The 26,651-nt window shown below is 37.8% G+C and overlaps 3 protein-coding genes across 6 annotated transcripts in view; 2 read left to right on the top strand and 1 right to left on the bottom strand.

Moving 5' to 3' along the window:
* Positions 1-26,651, bottom strand: part of LOC110828163 (BTB/POZ domain-containing protein 2) — a 312,552-nt gene that overhangs the window by 40,774 nt on the left and 245,127 nt on the right. The window contains exons 1-5 of one of the 4 annotated variants that reach the window (XM_087360893.1): positions 8,737-8,901; positions 8,401-8,544; positions 6,936-7,069; positions 5,790-5,994; positions 3,734-4,480 (exon numbers count right to left, since the gene is read on the bottom strand). In XM_087360893.1, the coding sequence (XP_087217019.1) occupies positions 3,734-4,480; positions 5,790-5,994; positions 6,936-7,069; positions 8,401-8,544 (1,230 nt within the window). In that variant the 5' untranslated portion in view covers positions 8,737-8,901. Of the gene's footprint in view, positions 1-1,183; positions 4,481-5,789; positions 5,995-6,935; positions 7,070-8,400; positions 8,545-8,736; positions 8,903-9,261; positions 9,339-26,651 lie in introns of those variants that run through there. The other 3 variants (XM_022060615.2, XM_022060611.2, XM_022060613.2) reach the window with 3 other exon arrangements.
* On the top strand, positions 9,466-16,709 carry LOC110828166 (aspartate aminotransferase, cytoplasmic). The gene is made up of 7 exons (XM_022060624.2): positions 9,466-9,671; positions 10,489-10,670; positions 11,249-11,357; positions 11,555-11,923; positions 13,056-13,221; positions 13,722-13,864; positions 14,872-16,709. Exons 1-7 carry the CDS (start codon positions 9,560-9,562, stop codon positions 15,030-15,032), a joined length of 1,242 nt encoding a protein of 413 aa, XP_021916316.1. The 5' UTR covers positions 9,466-9,559; the 3' UTR covers positions 15,033-16,709.
* Positions 17,242-24,625, top strand: LOC110828168 (aspartate aminotransferase, cytoplasmic-like). Its single transcript, XM_022060626.2, has 8 exons — positions 17,242-17,443; positions 19,639-19,820; positions 20,024-20,132; positions 20,775-20,992; positions 21,553-21,703; positions 22,441-22,612; positions 22,928-23,070; positions 23,817-24,625. Exons 1-8 carry the CDS (start codon positions 17,329-17,331, stop codon positions 23,951-23,953), a joined length of 1,227 nt encoding a protein of 408 aa, XP_021916318.1. The 5' UTR covers positions 17,242-17,328; the 3' UTR covers positions 23,954-24,625.

The raw sequence follows: 26,651 nt of genomic DNA, 5'->3' as shown, positions 1-26,651 counted from the left end.
GAAATGTTACGAAATCATTTCTAATAAGTTGTAAGAATGCAGAAATGTTACGAAATCATTTCTAATAAGTTGTAAGAATGCAGAAATGTTACGAAATCATTTCTAATAAGTTGTAAAAATGCAGAAATGTTACGAAATCATTTCTAATAAGTTGTAAGAATGCAGAAATGTTACGAAATCATTTCTAATAAGTTGTAAGAATGCAGAAATGTTACGAAATCATTTCTAAGAAGTTGTAAGAATGCAGAAATGTTACGAAATCATTTCTAAGAAGTTGTAAGAATGCAGAAATGTTACGAAATCATTTCTAATAAGTTGTAAGAATGCAGAAATGTTACGAAATCATTTCTAATAAGTTGTAAGAATGCAGAAATGTTACGAAATCATTTCTAATAAGTTGTAAGAATGCAGAAATGTTACGAAATCATTTCTCATAAGTTGTAAGAATGCAGAAATGTTACGAAATCATTTCTAATAAGTTGTAAGAATGCAGAAATATTACGAAATCATTTCTAATAAGTTGTAAGAATGCAGAAATGTTACGAAATCATTTCTAATAAGTTGTAAGAATGCAGAAATATTACGAAATCATTTCTAATAGGTTGTAAGAATGCAGAAGTGTTAGGAAATCATTTCTAATAAGTTGTAAGAATGCAGAAATGTTACGAAATCATTTCTAATAAGTTGTAAGAATGCAGAAATGTTACGAAATCATTTCTCATAAGTTGTAAGAATGCAGAAATGTTACGAAATCATTTCTAATAGGTTGTAAGAATGCAGAAATGTTACGAAATCATTTCTAATAAGTTGTAAGAATGCAGAAATGTTACGAAATCATTTCTCATAAGTTGTAAGAATGCAGAAATGTTACGAAATCATTTCTAATAGGTTGTAAGAATGCAGAAATGTTACGAAATCATTTCTAATAAGTTGTAAGAATGCAGAAATGTTACGAAATCATTTCTCATAAGTTGTAAGAATGCAGAAATGTTACGAAATCATTTCTAATAAGTTGTAAGAATGCAGAAGTGTTACAAAATCATTTCTAATAAGTGAGTGACACAATAAGACTGGATAGCTCAGTATTAATTAAGAATAGTTCACAAAGACATTTCATTATAGTTTTAAAATAAGACTATTGTTTATGAGGAAAACCACGGATAATTGGGTAATAAAAATAATATTTTATTATCACATCTTTATTATGTGACTGGTAACAGAGATATTTATAGACTTATAATGTTATCACATAAAACAAAAATACATTCAGATAAACTAGACTGTAGAGTAGCTGTCCAAAATTGGACTAGAGGACTTCAACATGTAAATTACTGTTGGTATAATACCACAGGGTACACAAAAAAGAAACACAACAAACAATCTAGAGAAGAAAATCATAAAGGCCAATATTAACAAAATTATGATTCCTAAACTTGGCCAAATTTCTGTATCTCATGAATCACACACTGAAATATTTGCACATACAAGAGAAACATATGACGATGATAGGCGATTTCTAATTTGAATCAAAATATCACGCACTGGCCACAGCCCAAAAGATATACCTGAAAATACTGTGCTCACTGCAATACCTTTTTAAGATCTTGTATCCAGAGAGATTAAATATAAACGGTGGACATAAGAAGTGATGTAGCATAACAACATAATTCTGCATTTCATAAAATACTTCAGGACATGCCTGATAAGACTTCAGCATAATTTCTCTGTCTTGGATCACTTCACTTCAGGTCCTTAAAATTATATATTGAAAAAAAATTGAAACAATGAAATGAATTTACATTATATCATACGACGCCATGTTTTGCGTACGATACATTAAGTACTTCTAGAATGAGTTCAAAATACCTGGGATTGGCCGATAATGGCCGAATCATGTTGTTAACCATATATTCACATTTGTATTACAAACAATGGAATATAATTAAATTATGTTAAGAAGAGTATGAATTATGTTACCGTGCGTGTGTTAACGAACCAAGTTAAGAGATGGTTGGTGGATCAAGAGGAACTGGGTAGAAACGTGTATCAACTGTTGAGATACATAAAAACATGAGATGTGGGGTAATTATGATAAATAAATATGGAGCAAGGCAGGGACCACTTGTGGCTTATTAAAATTAATAATTTACCCTGACTTCTCGTAAATGGACTGAGAAAACTCACAGGATAGGCAATAACACATCAAGATCTAAACTGGATACCTCCCAAATTCAAGTCAATCACTTTGTTAACCTTCTCATCAGACACAGTCGATGTCTGCATAAACAAACTGGAACAACAACAAAAATAAGTATTTTAAAAATGTAACTTTGTATCTAACACAATGAAGTCCACATATTTTACAAGACATTTCTAGGTCTAGTCTCATAACTACAGAGTTCTAAGGGTTCAAAAAAAAAATCACAAGGACTGAGGTTGTAAGTTGATAGTGCTGAAGAAAACTTTCTACCAGACTACATGGCACTACAACCCAGAAAACAGCCATCTTCGGACTCGGCGCAGTGAAATTCAATTTGAAGTGAGATTCTGTGTACGCACAGTGAGTATTCTAATAAGTGTAAACGCCAGGCCCTACTCGTCTGCTTCCTCGGTTTTCACATGTACTCGGAAGTCTACTGTTAGCGTGTTATTGTTCATTTAGCGTTGTTAAAGTTTAGTGTTCTGCAGATTGTTCCAGTTATGTCAGAAGTTCAGAAAAAACGTGGTACTGTTTCTAACAAGAAATGATAAAAGACAGCCTAACTGTCCAATGCTGATTGTGATTGACGGCCAATTTAATATATTTTTAATACTATTTAAATAAATCACAATATGACGCACCTACAATATCTTATAAAGAGGCATCCGAAAAAACTTTGATTCTTGCATTGAGAAAGGCAATTAAAATGGCAGCACATCACTGCAAGGTGCCATAACGTACCATTAAGAATACAAGACGAGAAAAAGGGAACTATCTGAATGAAGAATTATACTTGCTGGAAAGAAGAAGGGACCAAGCAGAGGCTTCTGTTGACCGGTTTTTTACTGGCCGGAGATGAAAGACACCACAAGCTGAAGATAGCACAAAAGACGAACATATAACCTGGACAAAACATGGGTTGAGTCACACCATTTTTAAATGTCAGGTGTGCGTCGACCCACGTTGTCCAGACCAGTAATATTCATAGGATACTGACAAAAATGAGTGCTCAAAATCAGCCACTCTACTCTTAAACTCTATTTTATTTTTAATTTTGCCAATAACAAAGTCAATGAAAGCTAGTTTGTCTCGTGCAACATCTGGAAAATGAGTATACTTTCAAGGTCTCCTGACTTCTTTCTGTACGCATTATGACGTTTGTATTTATAATTCCAATTTTCAGTTTTGAAAAGCCAGAAGATAAATCCTTCATGTAATTTACATAGAAAATACAACACCATCTACAAATCCCTTATCTAAACGTCGAACAAATGCACCGGTACCATTAACGTCAGCGTGATCACAGAATCGAAACTCAATACCGTGCGTTTTCTCAGTCTGAGACATGAAACTCAATGGATATTCATGTGTACAGCCACCATTACATGGCAGTACAAGCAGAATACTATATTCCCTACCACTAATAAACCGCACCGGTTCACTCAAGGTCACGGTAGCCAACGTATTATACTCTACAATATCAGTGTACACAGTTTGACACAGGAGAGCTCCCTGGTAATCCAAAACACATACCTCCATGTTTTCTTGATAGTCACGAGGGAGCGCGGGAGCATAAGTAAATTCTCGTTGGGGTATGAGTCGTGTAAATATTCGAATCCCATGCACCATGACACTCCTGTCAGTTTGCACCTTCGTTAAAAGCCTCAGTCTTCCAGACACTGTAACAGCTGTCTTGAGAAATTGTCTTGCACAGTAGAATTGTTTAATGAAGATGCGGCTCCGAGGATAAAGAGAGCAGCTCATTCCATTAGGAAGCGACATGTGTCGTGAGACTTTGGTATTAGGCTCTGGTTCGTTCTTTGATGGATTATCGCCAGCAGTAGTATCATCAGATTTAGAAATATGAGATACGCTAGTATCAGGATTATTACAATACACGATATTAGACAAAGATTCATTTCTTCCATATGAATCATTTCCATTATTCTCAATGTCTGAAATAACATATTTCAGCGCAAAAATTTCTTCTGACGTTAAAATTCCAGAAGATTCTGGGCCTTCAGCAAACTGCTGCTGTGAAAGTACCAGAAAGCGTATTTTTGATAGGATTCCTGCTTCTGTCAGTACCGCCCGACAATTGGCACCTGTTGGTTCTAACCCAAGCTGTTCACATTCTGCTTCTGCCCAATGCAAAACTGCCTCGAAAAGTTCAAATTCACTCATATTTAGTGCTCTCTGATCCAATAATGAGGCGAGGGTCGTGGGTAAAATGTGGTAACATGGAGCTTGTAAAACTTCTTCTGTGTACTTGCACATTACCTGGTAAGATCAAACCAAGATTCAGTCTAGAATCAAGAAAATATGTTCAAATAATATAATATTATAAATATAGAAAATCCATAAATAAGAACCATGATAAAGTGGAAACTACCTCTGGACGGATGGGAAAATAGAGAAGAATAGAAGAAATCATTAGACACCAGAATACCAAAGCAATGGTCAAGAAACAGAAGAAGAAGACGAGAGAGAACTTTTTATGACTATTATTATCCAGGTAAAAACATTACGATATTTACATACGTAAAACAGAAAAGTGTTAAACATAATTTTTTACAAAGTTTTATGCCTACGAACGATGACAATTTCTCTTGAAGATGGTAATGAAGATGTTTAAAAGACAATGACACATTTTGAGGCTGAGGGCTTAATTATTTGACTGTATGCATTAACATTTTCCAGATTCAACGAGTAATTTGGGTGGATAAGCAAATTCATGTTGGACAAACATGGCGGGCAAGAATTTACTGCATAATGCTTATTTTAAGTAATGTTGCTTTATTTAAATGAGACTTAATGGTAAACCCATGATCCCCATTTCATAACAGAGTAAGTCTCTTAACGTCACACAAAAGCATGAGAGAAATCTTTCGTCTTATGCAACAGGTTGTTCCCACTGCATCGAGCAAGTCACAATCTATTCCAGGCAATGATACATAACATATATTTAGCCTATACTATATTCAGTTTGAGGTATGACAAACTATTTTTTTTTAAATAAGATAAAATATTATTTCACATAAAAAAACAGCTATTCAAATGTAGTACATCTTTCCAGCTTTGGGGTATATGTAATGAGAAAAAGCAGTATCTTCGAGTTAAGTGTCCGAAACAGCCAAAATTCATAACTCCCTCTACCCAACTTTATCAAAATCTAACAAAAGCTTCAGCAGACAAAGCACGAACAGATGAACATCCATAAAGTGGGTTTTATGTTATGAGGATAAAGCTGGTTCTCAAAATGTTGGTATTTTCTACATGAAACCACATTTGTGAACATTTCTTCCAAATATTCTAATATCTGGAGCCACACAGCGTCACACACATATGTAAAGAAAAGTGGAAGGGACGTCAACCCTAAATAACATTTCTGAGTGCAGTGTGAACAAATAATCCAAAACTCTGCCTCATGACAAATATCTGTGTCCGGCAGGAAATTTGTGTAGATCTGCGAGTACATTTTGTAATAAAGCTCGCTGAAACTGTTCAGGAACTTTCCGAACTTACAACTATGACTTGCATAAACTGAATAAGTTTTGGAGAAGGAAAGAGTTATTTAATATTAACTTACATCCATGCAAGCCTTCATTAATTCAGCTTCTTGAATTCCTTTCCCAAATTCAAATATCGCTAGAGCGTTACTTGGACGGAGATTACTCAGAAGATACTCGTGACACAACTGTGATAAATGAGGCAACATATATTTCTTTGATGCATATAGGACTCCACTGGCATCTTCAACTGAAGACAAATTTATGGAATCGGTATATATGTACCTGTACAAGAACATAATTTTATATAATATAATAAAGGTACTTGTGGGTTATCGGGACACATCGCTTTAAAAATAGGTTCGGTTAGGTTAATGTGTGTGGATAAATGACATATACTTGAAAGTTATTATATTTTATTTCAATAAATGACAACTAACCTAGTATAACCTAACCTAACATAACCTAGCCTAGCCTAACCTAACCTAACCTAACACAACCTAACATAACCTAGCATAACCTAACCTAACCTAACACAACCTAACATAACCTAGCCTAGCCTAACCTAACCTAACCTAACCTATTTTTAAAGTGATGTGTCACAATAACCCACAAGTACCATAATAAATAAAGTAAAATATAATTTTATGACAGCATAAATAATGAAGTTAGCCACATATCCAAGACAACTATTCTGATCTTTGTTACACATTATATAATTGGATAGTTCAGTATAATAACTTCATAAATGGTCACATATTTCCAAAAACTTTGTAATATAAATGTCAACTGTGAAATTACATGAGAACAAATGTACACAATTAAAAAAACATGTCGTAAGAGTTTATAAGAAATTCTGTGAAAAGGCGGTGATGTCACATTTATTAAATATCTTAATGTGAATAAAACTACCCAAAACTATGAATAAAAGGTTATACAACTAAATTATTTACCATTATGCAAAATATGCATGCTAATACAGACTTCTGACTTTGGATACTGCAATTCTAGAACTGTCAAAACACAACTATACTGAATGAATAATTTTTACCGACAACACACTTCATCCCTGACAATACACTGGAAGACCGCAAAAATAAAAAAAAAACACAAACTATTCTCCAGGGTCTACTGAAAAATGCCAGCTGCTCAGTTTGTCAAGAAATTACCCACCCTTTGCGAAATGGAACACAATGAACTTAGCCACACATGTAGCCGTTACTTACTCCAGTAAATTTCTGAACACATCAGGCTCCACATCACTGACATTGATACACTGTTTCTCGGCAAGTGGACCAAAGCACATTGCCTCGAATACAGGACTGCTAGATGCCAGGATCAACTTATGAGCTTTGAATATCTATAAAATCAACATTAACACACATTACGAACTTCAGTGAAATGTTACGTTTCAAAATTATGCGTTCGACGTAATATGTTATCTCAACTAGTTCTGTCCACTTAATTTCTTTTTTAATACATATAATACAGTATCAGACATAAACAGACCTTAAAATGTTGATAAACATACTGTATCCGTACTATATAACAAAGAATATAAACAGATGATAATGAATACCACCCTCTACGAAGAAGCATAAAGAAAAACGTGTCACATGAAACCACTATGCAACGCACACCTTCAAAAAAATATTACTTGAACCCCAACTCTTATAGTGACTGACTATGGACTGGACCACTGGGATTTGATCCCTGATGGGGACAGAGTAGGATTTCTGTCTTCTTGGTTGTTGCGCTGTGTAGTCTGGTCGATGTTAAACAACGTTTCAGAGGTCATACTGCCTCCATCATCAGGGCGATTAATATGAGACAGAGAACTTTTCTTCTAGCCTCTATGTCCAACCCCAGTTCTGGGACCCACTCAGCCTCCTATCCAATGGGTACTGGGGTCCCTTCCTGGGTGAAAAGCGTGGCTGGGGCATAACGCTGACCACTTACCCCCATCTAGTGCTGAGGTCAAGAATGAGTAGAAGCTATACTTCCTCTCCCCCCAAGTGCCTACATGGCATATAGTGGGATGGCTTTTACTTTTTAATAATTACAGTACCTGGTGCTATTGGGGTTTATTTATTAATGTATCTTCTAAAGCTGCAGAAATATTATATCAGGTGTAGTTTTACATGTTATTTCATATGGAAAAAAAATGTTATCCCTAAAGCTTCTTCCTTGATTATAACCCTGACATTTATTTTTATAGAAGCCACCAAATGTTGTGGTCATGTAGTCAGGACTCCTGAATGATGTTCAGTGCGTCTCTGGTTTAAATCCTGGCCTGCAGAGAGGCTACTCAATTATTATGGTTGTTTTACTCAGTCCTCAGCCAGGACAGTGTTTTAAATTATGCCACGACTGCTTTGTCCCACAAGATAGCAGTGAAAACAATATGCATACATAATGATACAATGTAAATATACATGTAATTATAACAGCTGAGAATTTTTGGTGTTGGTAATTCTTCTATGGAATAGAAGGAGTGAGACAAGAGATATTCTTCAATGCTGGCTTTAACATCTTTATATTATGATTCAGAGTTTTTATAATTCAAATATGAGTATGGAAAACAAAGAATCAAATTCTGCTCAGTTGCATTTACAAGTGTTAAAAGAAAGTGTTTCAATCTTATGTCTCATTTCATTGCATCAACTTGAGAAGGTACTCATGAAGTCTTACCTCAAAGTCAGTGCTTCCTCCCACTTTAAATGTGCAGTCACTCCACTGCGAAGTCTTCAAAAGTATCTGAATTCTTTCTCGCACACATTCTTTTGACAATTGCCAATCCTCTTGCAAATGTTCATTTGTTACAGCTAATGCCATCTGAAACCAAGAATATCGTATCACATACACACATCACATCGAACTACATACCACTGCCCAATGACCCGCTATAACTAACTTACCACTTACACAAAAGAATTGCAATAACTCCATGCCCGTCTCTCCAAATGTTAGGTTAGGTTAAATTATAAAGCAAAACATAATACTACTATTCATGGGTCTCATACTCACAATTTGATAAATACCACGTTATTTACACTCAAAAGATGTAAACTTGGTACATTAACTGTATTACATAACGATAACAACCTAGACCTTGAACTAACAAACTTCATAACCTCCAAAGCACGGATTGGTACCTACTTCCAAGGCCATGTGTTTCAATTCCACATGTTACCAACATAGGCATACTATACACGAGACATCCTAAAATTGAGACTGTCTTAAATAGTATTGGTACATTTGATACAATTTCTGTCATTATGTCACATACTATAAAACATTGTAATAATGAGAATAATATCCTAAACAATAAGTTATCTTAACTATCTGCAACTTTCTAAGAGCAACAATATGACATTCCATAACCTATGGTCTTTCAAGTTACAGATCCATGGATTATAATAAATACAAACATGTGTGGAAGTTGCGAAAGGGTTTGAAATTCGCAAGAGCAAACTAAAAAGAAACGGGGAAGAAAATTGTCGCAGGCTGTTCCTTTTCCGAAAGACAAATTTTAGAGCCTTGGCGACCTACCACAGAGTCCAGACCTTTCACCTTCTGATTTTCATCTGCTTGAAGGCCAAATTAATATAATAATAATATAATAATGATACATAGATAAAGCGGATGTAGGTAATGGTCGTGACACGTTCAAATCATCAGAGAACTACGTATGTTGGTTACTCCTGGTTCTCTCACATTATTTAAAAGATGCCAAGTTGGTAACAAGTGAATCTCTTAAAGTCTGTGCTCTTCCATTCATTAGCATTTTGCCCCAAGGGCGATCTGAGGACGTTAGTAATATAGAAGTTGTGCAGTTCCGATACAAAAAATGCTTTCAAGATTTCGTGTGGTCGAAGTAGGTCCCCCAATTGAAGTCTTTGCTGTGAACGAACAGTATTTAAAAGACACTTTCGACCAAAAAGTAAATTTAAGTGTTGGAGGTAAGGTTATGTAAGAGGAGATTTAATGGCTTGACCTCCTTATATATTTTCGTAAATTAAATCGATTTTTAAAATGTAATCACGCTGTTTTTGAGAACGTTTTCAACATGTGTTGGTATTAGATATTGTACAGACATTTGCCCCACAAAGTCTAAACACATAAAAGTTAAATGCTTCCAAACACTGAAATAGTATGACTACACTATCATTAAGATTTTTTTTTTCACCCAACACAACCTCACTTTTTGTAGAATAGTATGATTAATTGGCCCTTTACCTTCAAACTTTGTGTTTTTCTTTTAGGTGCACACCAATGCCCCCTTTTTACTGTAGAAGTAACAAAGAGGTCATCACACTTAGTTCAGTGATTTAAACAAAAAATAGGATCAATGGAAAGTTGATGGAATTACTTTGTTCACATTTAAAGAGCCTGCTAGGTTTAAATTCTAGGGTTCTTAGAAGCGGTCTGCCGATTTTCACACCCTTATCTACATAAAATTATTGTGCGGAAAGTATTAAGAGAGAAAAATATGAGATTTTAGCATACTGTTAGAAGACTTTAAGAGTGTGATACTGTGTGTGTAGCAGCCTTCTGGGTGGAGAGGATGACACAAAGAATATAATATTGCATTTATGTTGATGGTCGTCTTCAGGAATGCAGATATGTAGGAAAGTGCATACTCTTATTCAGGACTCTTCAGAACATGAGACAGCATACACATGGCTTTATAACAGCATTGCAGCATATAATTTTGTTTAATAATGAAATTATTCATTTATTTCTCAACAAATGCCTCTTTGATATTGACTGCATTAGCTTACAGGACCGATGAGGGAAAGCCGTGGGTTTTGCCTGTAGTGCGCAAGACCGAGAAACAGCTGGCTGATGACGAGGCCCTGAATCATGAATACCTGCCTGTTCTTGGTTTGCAAGCATGTAGCTCTGCAGCCACTAGAATGCTGCTGGGTGCTGAATCACGTGCACTGCTGGAAGGGCTGGTAAAATTAATTCCTTCAGTGCGATATTAGATTAGTGTCATGATTAACTTGTATTAATGTAATCACTCATCTCTTTCAAGATGTATCACTGTAAATATCTTTCACTCGTTAGATACCGAGGGAAGTTACAATAGAAACTTTAACGAAGCTCCCTGATATTTTGTTTAGTGGTCCCTTTCAGCCTCTGGTTAGCATTTCAAGCAGTAAGAATATCTTATTGCCAAAATAATTATAAAATATCAACATTTATATACTGTATTTTATTAATTATTAGAGTGTATTTCTGTTCTGTCATATTAAATTGGGACTTTAAGAGCCAGCTATGACATCTGATTTTAAAATAAATGTTCATTTAGCAGCAGCTAAACAGAGAGTATCAGTCGCAGGCATATTATGAACTGAAGTGGTCTTCCTTGACCCCAAATCACGAGCATCATGCCAAGGAAAATTTATCTTGGTCATGTTGGTAAAATTAAACCATAAAATACCTAAAAATTATCATAATGTGACAGGCAAGAATGTTACATTCAGTTACAAGATTTTTTTTTAATTTTGGGCAATTATAATTTCTTTTGCAGGCATTTGGTGTTCAGACTCTCAGTGGCACAGGCGCCTTAAGAGTTGGTGCCGAATTTCTTCATCGACAGCTCAAGTACACAACTTTCTATTACTCATCACCAACATGGGGTAATTACGTTGCTCGATAAAATTTATTACGCGTTGATTGAGACAGCAGTATGACAAAGAATTTAGAGTTAATGGAAGGATCTGTAAGTAGATATTAATGGTCGCTGTTTTATTGTACTATCCCGACATGTGCACAGGGCAGGGGTTCCCGGGATTTGATTTCAGATGTCAGACGTTCATATTTCTTTTGTGAACAGAGAACCACCACCTAGTCTTCACAAATGCTGGCTTCGCGGAACCGCGTCAGTATCGCTATTGGAATTCAGAGACCCGTTCATTGGACCTGGACGGTTTCCTAGAAGATTTACGTGCAGCGCCTAAAGACTCTGTCATCATCCTGCACGCATGTGCGCACAATCCAACAGGCTGTGACCCAACTAGCGAACAGTGGACCCAGATAGCCGACGTCATAGAAGAAAAGCAGCTTTTCCCGTTCTTCGACTCTGCGTATCAAGGTTTCGCTTCTGGGGATCTTGAAAAGGATGCCTGGGCAGTACGTTACTTCGCCGACAGAGGCTTTGAGTTCGTCTGTGCTCAGTCTTTTGCCAAGAATTTTGGTCTCTACAGTAAGAATTTCTTGTTAATGTCTTTTGTTTATGAAACGTGAAACATTTTTTAAGTATGTGACTTGTAACTTTAAAATTAAATATGGTTGTCATAGGGCACGTGTTTATATAAATTGGGATATGTATCTTTATGGTGCTCCATTTTTATACTCTTCGTCAAATATTAGGAGGATTAAAGCAGGAGGTTGAGATAAGGTGGCAATATGGGGAAGATCAGAAATGCAAACAAATTTTGACTCGGAATAGACGTAGGTGCAGATGGGTGGATGATTTTAAAATGGATCTTAGAGAAATACAGATGAGGATGCGTACACTGGATTCATCTACCTCAGTAAAGAGGTCTGATGGTGGGATTTTGTGCATGTGATGATGAACCTTAGGGTGTGTAGAAGCGAAGGAATTTTCTTAATAGTTGAGAATATGAACGCCTTCAGGCAGAGCGTGCTGCATGGAATTGGTCAGTTGGTCACAGACTTTTCAAGTTGATAAGTTAAAACTGAACATTAATCACAGCGCTAGTATAATTTAAAATTGTTCTGGCATTAAATTTCAGATTAATACGGTTTTATTTTATATATTTCAGAGTTTTTAGTTCGGGGTCCGCAGTGGCCGCGCCGTCTGAGGCGTGGGCCTTGTGCCGCTTGGTCGCTGGGACCGTGGGTTCAAATCCCACTCAAGCCATGGATGTTTTTCTGTGTCGTGCTGTCCTGTTGTACAGGTAGAGGCCTTGCGACGGGCCGATCCCTTGTCCAAGGAGTCCTACCGAATGTCCATAGATCAAGCCAACTAAGAAGTTGGGGACCCGTAAAGGGTACCGGAAAATATAGAAAACATTGTTAAACCGGAAAAAAAAAAAGAATTTTTAGTTCTTTATAGCTGAAGCTCCTCTAAATAATAATTAATAATTCAGTCTGTACCGCAAAGATCACCTCGTTAATGCTGTTTGGGCTGGTAATAATTCAGAACCCACAGCTACAGATCGTTAATGCAGCTGGTACATATAATTACCATTCAGCTTTTAAGGGTTAAAGGACACGCTTTATTATTACTCTAAAAATGAACATTAAACATTTACACACAAGTGTTCTATTTTTGTTTTCTCATGCGTGATATTAGTTATAATATGTTATAGATGAACGTGTCGGTAATCTGACGGTGGTCGTGAATAACGCTGTCCATTTGCAACCAATGAAGTCTCAGCTTACTCTTATTGTAAGAGGAATGTATTCAAATCCTCCAAATCACGGAGGAAGAATCGTGGCCACCGTTCTGAATAACCCGCAGCTGTTCGAAGAATGGTAGGTAGATACATCTGCGTCAACATCGCCGTCATAAAAAGCTGTTCGGATTCGCTTTATTTCAATTTTGCTACACAAATATTGAGTTTCTTTACAAATTGAAGGTTTGTGGCGACCCTGCATCGGGCAAGTCTGTTGGCGCCGTTTTTCCAACAGCATGTGCTCACTTCGTGTCTGTCACATTTTGGTAATTCTCACAATGTTTTTTTTAGACATAATGCTATTGCATACTTAATATACCAAAAAAATTATGTGACCCGCTTTATTGCGGTGGTCCGGGACAAAACCCGCAATATCTCCGAGGTATCTGTGTCTGTTGCACAAGCGCACTCGATGATGTTAGGGTGATTAAATCTGGAATAATGAAACGGGCAAATTTATTTAAATTTTTGTTAGGAACGTCAAGCAAGGAGGCGACTCGGAACCGCTTCCTGATCGGAAGTTTTAAACGGGTTATCCGCTGATTATCACGACGGTATTTTGTGACATTAATGTTGCAGGAAGGAGAGTGTTCGTACTATGGCGAAAAGAATTCTGGACATGAGAAAAGGACTTAAAGAACGTCTAGAAAAGCTGGGTACACCTGGTACATGGGACCACATTGTGACCCAAATAGGAATGTTTTCCTACACCGGACTTTCACGTACGTACGGATATAAAATTTTGTAAGAGCGTCTGATGAGGTATGTGTGTAATGGATTTTAGATAAAAGTTTAAAAAGAAAGTTCTGTTCGCATGAATGGAGAATTGATGTTTCAGATTTAGGTTGTCATTGTGTACGCCAGCGGTCCCCAACCTTTTTGTGCCTACGGGCACATTTGAGAGTTTATGAGATCGTGGCGGGCACCAACCAATTAACAAACCCAAATTTTCTTTTCTCTGGACAAATAAGATATGGACACCAAATAATACACAAAACAACACGACGTTTAATGATACAAGAAACCACGCAATCAAAAATACGTAGTTTTATAAGTACAATTATTATTATTCAAGTGGGAAGTTAGTGTGATGTTTGCCGCTGCATTTCATCGGCCAGTTTTTCAAATTTGGGAGTGTAGGATGATGATGCTGCTTGAAAACAATCATCAAGATGGGCATCAGTAAGATGAGATGGTTGAATGGCCTTCATTATTCAGTATAACCTCTTGCCGTAATAACGCGGGCAACCAAAAAAGTCTTGGCACCGCGTTGGGGACCACTGGTGTACATTAAAGGTCATCTGTTTTAATTATACTGATTGTGTTTTAATTCTGGTTGAACGATTTCTGTATTCCTTATAAGATGATTTATTATTCCAGCCAATTTTATGTCAATTTTAATGCTTACGAGAAACTTCGCAGCTTCTTCTTGCCTGGCATTTGCGCAGATGTCATAGTTTTCTTCTCAATATATAAAAACAGTGTATTAATATGATTTATATAACGTAATGAACAGAATCTTGAAGAGTCTGGGAAAATTACCATGCTCGTAATTTCTTTTTAAGATTATTTGGTGTCATCAAATTTTACTATCCAAATTTGAAAAATTTTCATGTGCATCGAGTGTTCTTCACAGAAAGATTACCAAATTAGCTAAATCTGGCGGAAAAGTATGAAGCACAATTGTTCTTCGTTGTACATTTATTTTGTTCGATGTTTCTTTGTTTAGCTCAACAAGTGAAGCATCTGACGGAGAAATACCATATCTACTTACTCAAGAGTGGGCGTATCAATATGTGTGGTCTGACCACTAAAAACATTGATTACGTAGCCAAAGCTATTCACGAAACTGTTCTAGACGTCCCTGGCGACAGCATCAACAAAATATAAACCTGGAAACTGATATTAGTGCAACGATTCTTCCTCGGTATTTTTGCAAGTTATAACGAGGAATTGTTTTCATTTAAGGGGCTAGAATGATTTTCTCTAATACTGAGTGCTGTGTGCGCTTACAGTAACCTTTGGGGCACGTTAAAACGTAATTAGATTTTGACTTCTTCTTCTTCTATGGCTCTCCGGTCCGTGGCCTCCTCAATTCTCCTCTTCCATTCGGTCCTCTGTTAGGTCCGTCTGTGTGAGACTTTGATGGAGGTTTCTAAACTTCTTCCTTCTTGATTTTGACTATGGGTACATAAAAGGGAAAATTCATGTGTTTATAATATAATGAGTTCAAGAGAATTTTTAGGGATTCTGTAAAGATTTTCGACGGCCGTAGATTCGCTGTGCCGCATTTATGTTTATCGTTGAACAATATTTTTTTTTTTTTAGCTGCAGTGGCTAGCATACAAGTTTAGCGTTGAAAATAAATTTTGAAAAATCTCATTGTAATGACAGTCACACGGACTTTGAAGATATGAAATCCCTTATTTTATTTTTAAATTATTAATATATCTTGATGAAAATTTTCTTAAATTAAAACTTGCAGTTTGGTTCAGTCAGTAATGCTTCTGACTTGTGTTCGCGAAGTGCCACGGCCAGGACACCGACTATACGAACATATACCGTGGTTTTCCATAGCCGTTCGAACTAAATTCCACGCTCGTACCGAAACAGACCTTAGCACTTCCTTCCCGATTATTTGAATGTCACTGAAGATGGTCACGTCCTCACGCCATTCAACACAAAATAGACTCCTGTCATACAGCGTCATTAAATAACCTGTGATCCATTCGTTTAGACCAAGGGTTCTCGACCATTTCCAGATCTGGTGCCAAAATTAACCTTTTGATCCGTGAGCCGCCACGGAAAATTTATTAAAAATTCTGTTATGTCATGCGCAGACACGCAGTCGACAGAGGCCTGTTATTCGCTATTTTCCTTTAACTGTTAATCGGTCCGTGATACATCTGACACTGCTTTTGCTTTTGTAATCAATATCAGGTTTCATTTTTATTTCTGCAATTTGCATTCCTCCGAGCATTCATCAGTAACAAACATTCCAGTTCCTGATTTGACATTCATTAAGCCGAACGATCGTCCAAAGGTGGTGACTTGTGGTCGAATAGTGATAACATTCGTACGTCTTCTAATGCCAGGTTTTACTGTTCGTTGTGCAGTCGCACATTATTATAAAAAATCAAAGTGGATCATTGGGCTGAGAACTCCTGATGTAGTCCAAGGACACAAATGTTGTAAACGCTATCATCTCGGTTAACTTGCCAGATGTGAGTTACGCCGCCCTGCGTTTAATAAATCAAAGCTGTAAACAGTTGGTGCTTAAGTCTTCGGGAAGGGCTTAAAGGTCTAGGAACTACCTCAGTCTGAATGTCTGTAAGTTCTTTACGTATCCTGATGTCTCAAGGGTGTCCAGTTTGTTATAAAAATGAAGTTACCGTGGAATTTGTACAGAAATCCTGTTAGATTTGTTTGTGCATTTAATGCATTCATTATGTGTATATTCTAAGGGTAATAATTTGCTAATGTAATATGCATTATTTGATATTAAGAATATTGTGATATGGCAAATACTCCTTTTTCCGCCTGAAATAAAGTGATTGTCAACTCTGACTTTAGTATTTATTCATTTTTAATCAAATATGTTTACCGTGCGGAAAAAAACATGTAATTTTACTGCAGCGTGGATTACAAGCATGTGAGAAACAGAGAAACCTCGTGGTATCACTTTCAACATCCGAAGATGGATGTCTTCTGGGTTGTTGCGCCGTGTAGTCTGGTAGATGTTTACCGGTGTTTCAGAAGTCCTTACTGCCTCCATCGTCAGAGTGATGAGTACTTGTCAACCTGATGATAAACCCAGAAGACAGCCATCTTTAAAATGAATTTTTCGCGGGCTACCAGCCGTGTAAGGTGGCTTAATGAAGAAAACCAACGTTTCGAGAACCATCTTCGCCCTCAGCCAGGAACCTTTCACTTTGAGCTGTAATAATATAAATGCCAAAAAAATTTAACCACCTCATGTACACGATCGGTTTCACAGAACAAAAGACTCCTCCAAAACTATGGTATCGTGTGCAACAAGCCATGCAGCGGGGGAAACACGTTGCTATCACTGATAAAGCCGTATTTTCAGAGTTTCACAATTGTTTTCCCGGATCAAGGTCGTCCTATCTGCGGTACAACACTCTGCACTTCGCTGTAGTGTCTCTGTGACTGGCCATCCGTTAACATGGCGTCACCAACTTTCAGTGCTGTCAACTCCAAGGAACTTATTGACGTCGTTGATGTATGTATCAGGTGCTACGCGGATGCAAGCGAGGAGAAGATTAATTTAATTCCGGGAGGTAAGTAGTTCAGTAGGAAACGGGGTACAAGGTTACTTTAAAGTGAAATGGTTTCCTGTCAGTCCACATAACTTATCTACTAAACAACCGAACGAATTCTCAAGCCAAAAACCAAACTGTTGATTTTTTTTTCCGTCAAAGACTCCTTGCAAACAAAATTAATTTTAGATTTAGGTTAGATTTGGAATTTTTTGTTTGAAATGTGTCTTTAACGAAGTGTAAAGAGAAAATAATGGTAATAATAGACCTCTGTATAGGCCCCTGTATCTTTGCACCTCACAGACACCTTGCAGACATACTGACTCAGCATTTTAAAGACACATAACGTCAATAAGATAAGCCAGCTTCATCAAACATGCCACGAAATAATACAATCGCATACGTTTCACTTACTCTTGTTTATGCAGGCCTAATTAATCTGCAAGACCGGGTTCGGCCCTTGTTTCATACAAACATTGAACCTAGGATCATTCAGAACTTCTTAATGTTGAAATCTAACGAATTTAATGTCGTTGGGATGGTACAGTACGTTGACATTGCGGGAACCATGACATTACATTCATCACGTTCTTCAGGAGCTGACGGCCTGGATTAGACAAGCGATTCTAATTTACATTATCACCGAACTTAAGTGGCTTTAAAAATGTATCATCTAATGCCAAGGCAGGCTAGAATTGTTACAGAATGAATGGAATGGTCTGTACATGTTTTCCATCTAGATGACGTACTTAGTGTCCTTGAGGTTGTGGATGGGGGAGAAGGCCTGTAGACATGAATGGTAGCTACGAATATGTTGAATAAGCAGTCGCGGATAGCCGACGAAGGGTGGTCCTTCAGCTTGAGGGTTGGACGTTAATCACAACTAAGGGGCATGATTTATTTAAGTAGTTAAAAGATTAGAGTTTGTCAGTGACAGGATTTCGTATGTAACTCTAAAGGGTCGTTGGTGCATGCCCCGAATGAGGATAAGGACTATAGCCACAAAACATAAATTACGAAGAACTAAAAGTTCTTGGGTACCATACGAAAACGTTGCTAGGAGATTTTTGTCGCGAAGTTAGGGAGGGGGGGGGGGGGGACTTTTCAAACTGATTAAACTGATAAAGTTAGTAATGATATTAGGGCAAGACTAATAAATTTTGAAATTTCAAAAAAAAAATCTAATTGTCAAAAGCAAAACATTCCCTCACCTTCACGTACTTGGACACATAATCAGATAATCGTGTTTGAATTTACTATAAACGACACTCCAGTGTATCAGATCTTTCAGATAAGCTGACTGTGATACCGAAATTTAAAGGAGAGGCTTTCAGTACGTAAACACGCAACGCAGAAGTTTGATTTAGGAAGATCCGATTCGAATAAACTCAATTATCATTTATGTACAAGTTAAGGGGAAGTACCAGATAGGAATATCCAATAGATTTTGGGCTTTACAGAACTTAGATGAGACTTTAGATAGTCTAAATATACGCGCGGAACATAATCGCAGACAATTTTGTTGTCCTGTGGACCTGTAGATCATCTTCAACTCCGAAACGTTGGTATTTACTTCAAACTGTCACAACCCATAACAACAACACGTGACCGTTAACGTATGGAATTACAAAAAAAAATCTTTTCAGGCCAGTGGTAAGTATATGTACCACGTGCTTCATTATCAGTAATTGTGAATTTTGTATGTATGTTCCAAGTGTAATCAGAGAATATTTCCTTAAACAACGTTAACCAGTCGATCTTCGTAATGGTGAAGTGTAGTGTTTTCTTCGCGGTACGGACTGGATTCTTAAGTATCATTTGAAAGAGCTTCGGCTCCAAAGGTTAATTAGCGTTTTAGTTGTATTATTTCCTTAAACAGCGTTAACCATTTGATCTTTGTAATGGTGAAGTGTCGTGTTTTCTTCGCGGTACGGACTGAATTATATTAAATGTTACTTAGACGAGCTTCGGCTTCAGAAGGGTTAAAGACGCACATATATAAACACCATTGTGCTATTTAAATTTCAGTTACAGAAAGAATTGGTAATTATTTCATAAAATACCGATGAAGATCTTTCGCCCACTTGATTTGGCTCCCTGGGCGACAGCCCGGCTCGCCCACTATTAAAACCGTGCAGTCACTGAATCCTCGGGTCGACACGTTTAAACCGAAATTCGATGGCCTGGAATTTTAATTTTAATAATATTTTTTCTAGCTTACAGAGACGAGGATGGGGAACCATGGGTACTGCCAGTTGTACTTGATCTGGAGAAGAAACTGGTTCAAAGCGTCACTTACAATCACGAATACATCCTTTTTTTGGGAACGGATTCGTTCAAAACACTAGCACCTCGCCTTATCCTTGGGGAGGAAAGTCCTGCCTTACGGACTGGAAGAGTGAGTGCATCTTCTCAGTGTTAAGGACAGAATTATAAACAGAGAATACCTCGTATTTCTTATTCAAAAATATAATTTTTGAAGTCAAGGGATTTGGATTCTTCTTCTGTGACAAACCTCGCGAAAAATCAGAGGCCGTAAAAGGCGCGAACCCTTTACACGTGTCCACGAGCTTTAAAAAGGTAATTTAATCTCTTCTACAGGCGCTCGGAATCCAGACAGTCGGTGGATCTGGGGCTCTCCGTATTGGGGCGGAGCTTCTGGTGAGACACGCCAAGTACGACACCTTCTACATTTCGGAACCGACGTGGGGTGAGGCACTAAGATTTTGACTTGTTTTCAAGACAATAAAATGTATGTTATTTGCCGAGATGAGGCATTTGAATATTATTAGCGTTTCAGACTTATTTCATTTTGTGTCTCAGAGGCCCGCATAAACACCTTCAATTGTTTTTAACAGTGACTGAGCCTTCGAGAATTATGTGTTTTCTTACCACGAAAGTAATCTTGGATATTGATCACTACAAATAAAATAGTGAAAACCAGTTAGATTTTAAAGCACCAAGTCGCAGGGACTAATTACTTAAATCACAATAAAGGAAAAAACACTCATAATGTGTGACGTGCTTTCCGAATTGAGAAAATAAAATTTAAAATGTACGACACTTTCATGCCACGAACGACATTTCTCGCTCAGAGACATCAGTTTCGACTCTTTTTTGATTTTGGTATCATTTTTGAAAATAAATTCTCGAGACACTTGAAATTAACCCTTTGTAGTTTTCTTCAAAATAATAAAAAATACAAACTATAATGTAAACTTACACACAAATAAATTATTTCTTTTACTAAATTAAAATCAAAATCTTCCTGAAATAGCTAATGATACAGACCAAACACAAATATGCACAGTTCGTGTGGGAAAATATGAAAAAAAAATTTCCCTTCCTCTAGATAATCACGAGTCGACTTTTCTGTACGCGGGGTTTTCGACTTCTCGCAAATATCGATACTGGGATCCCGTCAAAAGGGGCGTGGACTTCGAGGGGTTGATTGAGGATCTCCGAGAGGCCCCAGAAAATTCTGTTATTGTCCTACAACTGTGCGCTCACAATCCGACAGGATGTGACCTCACCAAGAAGCAATGGACTGAGGTCGCGGACGTCATGGAGGTAATGCGTCTTTTAAATTCAAATTACGACGTTTTCCGCCGTCTTATCTGGTTAACCTTGTCACTGCCGGAGACAAACTTGAAATTCTTTTATAATCCTTAAGTACAGTAAAATGTACGTAAATCAAAACCTCTGACTGATAGTAAAAATTTGTTTTCTGTATAGACTACAAAGTGAAACTTCGAGTACCGCCACGACCGATTACGATAAAACACTTCACTGCCTAAATACGTACGCCTTTCATTTGTCAGTCAGAATTAGGATTTTTCTGTTCATCATTTAACTGCAAAAGCAGGACATGCTTAAAATTTAAGAAGACTTAAGTGACTTCAAGGGAGCAACTTCGTTAAAACCCAGGATTCTCATATCCATACGTCATTTTAGTTAAATGCATTTTGAATATTTTCATGATAATATTTTGTATTTATTAGGGCAACATCGCGAACCCACGTTCCACTAACTCCTCAATGGCCCAGATTTCGTAAGGATGCTTTGCCTTTGATTGAAGTGGCGATGAACACTAACCACCTTGAAGTAATGTTTATGTCCCTGTTTCTCAGGAAAGGAAATTATTTCCAATCTTCGATGCCGCATATCAAGGTTTTGCCAGCGGCGACGTAGAGGAAGACGCCTGGGCTGTCCGGTACTTCGTGGACAGAGGCTTCGAAATGCTTGTGACTCAGTCATTCTCTAAGAACATGGGACTTTACGGTGAGAAATTAAACTTTACCACCCACTCAAATTTACAACCTCACGCACGCACAGGGACTATTGAACCGTTTTGTAGTAGGATTTACGGTTCTGACGGCGATGGGTTGTAGCGCCCTGATAATGGAGGCAGCAGGGACCTCTGAAACGTCTGTAAACTTCTACCAGGCTACACGGTATTACAACCCAGAAGACAGAAAGACATCTTTGCTGTGAAGTACAGTTCATGACCACTTAGCCTAACTACAAGGAAAAATAATTTTCAGAGACAAACAAAAAAGATGGTGGCCAGTCAAAAGTCTAGCAGTGCAACAATAGAATCCCAGCGTCGTCTTATGTCAATAAATCACACTACAATTAAACGGATGTCCATCCGCGACGTAACTTGGAGCAGCTCAGTGTTTTGCTCCCCCCACTACTGTCTGTGTCTCTTCCCCTCCTGCGCAGATAAAAGGCCATGAGAAAATAACTGAACTGTACAGTAATTTATGCATTTATGATGTAAAATTGCTCGCAAATAAAGGAATGATTTTTCACGAGATATGATGACAGTAAAATTGATCATACAGCTGATATAGTGAGGTGATATTAGCATTGCAGAAAACATTTTCCCTACGCAACGCCATCATCTGTCTGCTTGTGACCGCGCAACTTTGTTTAAATTAGAAATAAGACGAGGTAAATGGAGAAGCTGTACGTATTCTTGACCCGTAAACTCGAAAATGAATTCGTGTCCGCAGGAGATCGGGTAGGATGTCTCACGGTTGTCCTGAAGGAGGGGCGGCAGAAAGAATTGGCGTCTGTGGAGTTCATGCTCACAATTATCGCGAGGGCTATTTACCTCTGTCCGACCAGACACGGGGGCGAAATCGTAGTTCGGATTCTGCGAGACTCTGAGGCACGGAAGCAGTGGTAAGTGGATTTATATTTATTTATTAATTGTGTAAAAATCTATAACAGTGAAATTGTTTTGAAGGCCAAAATGAAAGAGACCACCCGAAAGATGGGATGATAACATTAATATGGATAGCAGGAATATAGAGTTGGAGGGTGTGGAGTGGATTATACTGGCTCAGGACACAGGCCGATGCCGGGGTGTTGTGAACAAGGCAACGAACATTCGAGTATAAAAGGGAATTTAATGATTTTTTAACGACGCTGGCAGTAATGGTAATATGATTGCAGCTGTGAAAGACCTCGTAAAAAATAATGTAATTTCCTGTTCAGGCTAGAAAGTCTTAGAAAAATGGTGGAGCGCTTGAAGGTGGCGAGACAAAGTCTCAAGGAACGTTTGGACGAACTGGGCACCCCTGGAAACTGGAATCACATCACGTCACAGTCCGGAATGTTCTCCTTCACCGGCCTGACTAGTAAGTACGCTTCGAATAATTCCATTGTTTCCGCCTTTTTATCAGCAAGGCTGAACAGCTGCCAGGTCCCAGAACTGAGTTTTAGTCGGTAAACCAGTTAACAATGAGATGTTTCGTGATTTTCCTCAGTCTCTGGACGCATATCCTGAGAATAGCAAGCCTCAGCAATAATCAGTAATATATAAATAATAATAATAATAATAATTGCTAAAAATATTTTTTTTCGAGAGTTTCCTTCATTGTTTTCCTTTTGTGGTGCATTTTTGTAATAGATTTGAATATTATAAAGCAACATGCAAGTGCTGTCTGGGGTTCGAAGTCATGAGCGTTATGATACGACTAGAAATCTAAAAAAAAAGTTTTGAAAAAAGAAACACAGACTACAGAAACAGGTTCCTTTCTTATGCGCGATTTCATCATCCGCGGTTTTATTCCAGTGTAACTACGAGCATCAATATCCTATCCGCGGTCACACAGCATAAAGCTAACGCGCATGCCCACTGAGATGCGCGCGCAGTTTCACTGACTCGCCACCCGCCATTTTGAAAATCCACGTTTCAAGTTCTCTGCGTTTTTGATATACGCAGGAATGTAACCACCGCGTATAACGAGAGCCTCGTGTATTTGTCAGGATGGGTCCAACGAAAAGTCATTGTGGGGCCGTGAGTGATAAGAGGGTTCAGAGCTACTCCTGCCTTTATAAGCTCCGAACTGGATATTAATATAATTAACCCTTGTATTTCCAGGTAAGCAGGCGGCTTATATGGCGGACGAACATCACATGTACTTACTACCTAATGGCCGAGCCAACATATGCGCGCTCAACGACAACAATGTGGACAGATTTGCGCAAGCCGTCCACGATTCTATAACAATGGAATAACATTAAGGACAAAGAACTTAAAAGAGAACGTACATTTGAACAAGGACAGCCACAAAGTAATTACTTTTTCCTTTTCCATTTGGCAGTAGAGAACGGGCAAGACGTATCGAATATCGATATATGAATGTGTTTCGATACATAGACACTTCGATACATCGATACATCGATAATTCGACATATAGATAATTCGATATATCGATACTTCGATATATCGATACTTCGATACTGGCGTCGCCTGAATCACAGCGAATCGTCCGCCCTCTCTATATTATCATTATTATTTTTTCGTTTCCATTATGAATTTGTTGTATTTCTTCTAATTATGCCTATTAAGCTTGCTTATAACACGGCTTCTGGGTATCCGAGGGCAAGGCTGTAGGCGTGGAATGTGACTGGTTATGGGTTGAAAAATTCGATTACCGTTTACGACGGGGGACGTGGATTTTTCTGTAATTACGGCCAGACCGGTTTCGAGGTTAAGCCAACTTATGTGGCAATGACCGAGTTTATTTTATCTGGGGTAAAGTGGGCGGAGCGTGAAGCTTATCGCTCACTGTCACACGTTTCCACGGTGACAATTTAGCTGGCATGAGGTTATTGCACAACTGAACTTAGTCTAATATATTTTCTGTAATATGTGAATTAAAATAAATAAATAATTAAATCAATAAATATTCATACCACTTATTTAACCCTTTGATTCCTAAGGCTGCCGACATGTTGCGACATGCATTAGCCAAGAGAGTTTTCAGGTTCTCACGACATCGAATATGAAGATGGTCGTCTTGATGATGGAACCACCAATCGCCTCTGAAACATCGGTAAACTTCTACCAGACCACAAGGTCGTCTCAGGCGAAAAAGTGTCTAATGGGCACAGCCTATTACCACCCCCTCCTCGGCCGAATGTTGGGATAGTACATTAAAATAGGCCACTACCTTTCCTCCTCAATCCTTTCTGGTCGACGTCTTATGAACATCAACTGCTCCAGGAAGACAATGTAACATGACTTCACTTTATCATTACATTTATTTATCACGTTGTTGAACCAAGGTACATTATTCCATTTTTCAAACCACATGAAATGTAACAATGCACCACGAAAATTACTGTCGCAATGATAAATGAAGTTTCGTAAAATTGACAATGGCATGAATTCAGAACAGTCTGAGAGCTTACGAACAACGTCTTTTCTACTACAATGAACTCGGTCGTACACAGAAACTTCATACTTCGTGTTGCTAGAGATCGACCGAGTCTCCTTAAGGCCTTAACCTTGCTGTCCGCTCAGTTTGTACCGCATATCAAAACAAATAAAGCAAAGTTCAAAGATACTGTCAGCTCGGCATCTGAAATATACGATACATGTTAAATCATTCGTTGATAACTTCATTTGTAGGTTAATTTTAGTACAATTATGATGTCATCGATTTCAACAGCAGTATCGATTCTCGAAACGGTCTTTCGAGATCATTCTGTACACAGGCGCGTCTAGAATGGCTCTGGGATTTTGGAAATTGGTTAACTGTCGACAGATAAAATATCTCTTACGATGAGTTCAATGTCCCTGAGCTCGGATGTTGGTGTTTTTTTTATCAAGATCGTAAACATTACAGACGCGATCCAACTTTCTTGTGAGTCTTGCGTAATTATTCCCTGATGATGGACACGAAACGGGCCTCTGAAACGTTAGACGTTCTAACATGACGAGGCATGAAGTCCGACAGGATTTTATCGTATTAATCGCTTCAAGTTTTATCGAGCAGTCACGTGATGAACATTAACTAATCATCGTCTGAAATAATGAACTTTCGTTTCATTCACACTGACGTCGGAAAAAAGCAATTCCCGCTGTGATCTGTATTTTCCCTCCTTGATACAACATGACGTAATAACACAACACTTCACCATTACAAAGATCGAATGGTTAACCCTTTGAAGCCGAAGCTCGTCGAAATATTACGTATTCAGTCCGTACCGCGAAGAAAACACTACACTTCACCATTAAAAAGATCGACTGGTTAACCCGTGAAGCCGAAGATCGTCGAAATATTACGTATTCAGTCCGTACCGCGAAGAAAACACTACATTTCACCATTAAAAAGATCGACTGGTTAACCCGTGAAGCCGAAGATCGTCGAAATATTACGTATTCAGTCCGTACCGCGAAGAAAACACTACACTTCACCATTAAAAAGATCGACTGGTTAACACTGATCAAGGAAATAATCGCTGTTTACATCGAGAATCATACGAAACACACGAATAAAAAAAAATACACGTATTCAATGTCAAAGCAGGTGGAACTTATAATTGCCACTACGATTTAAACGTTCAATTAACTTCCATAACTTCCCAAAGTCGCATTCCCTCGAAATACGATGAACTTTTGTAGATATTATTCTAAATAAATATAATTCAGCCAAGATTAAAAGTATTAATTATGTATTACAGATTGCCCGATTTTTTTCCATCGTCTAGTAGCCTTAAAAGAACGCAACGTTTCGGAAGCTGGATGTGTTTCCTTCCTCAGGAGAAAAGGAAAATTCGTAAGAAAAACTGGGTTAGTGACTGTAGTTAACTGAAAACGCCTTATCAGATGTCAGGTGTCAAAATAAGGGATAATGGAACGATAAGAATTGAAGTGGGGGAATCGATAGTTGAAATTCGTCGTCCTTGAGAACCCTTTCCTGCGAAA

The sequence above is a fragment of the Zootermopsis nevadensis genome, unplaced genomic scaffold (assembly GCF_977971745.1).
Source record: "Zootermopsis nevadensis isolate Lab colony 2312 unplaced genomic scaffold, Znev_1.0 Znev_ptg000050l, whole genome shotgun sequence".
In the NCBI taxonomy this organism is placed as follows: domain Eukaryota; kingdom Metazoa; phylum Arthropoda; class Insecta; order Blattodea; family Termopsidae; genus Zootermopsis; species Zootermopsis nevadensis.
Note: the sequence above shows the minus strand (reverse complement) of the source record. Positions and strands in the feature narration are given on the sequence as shown.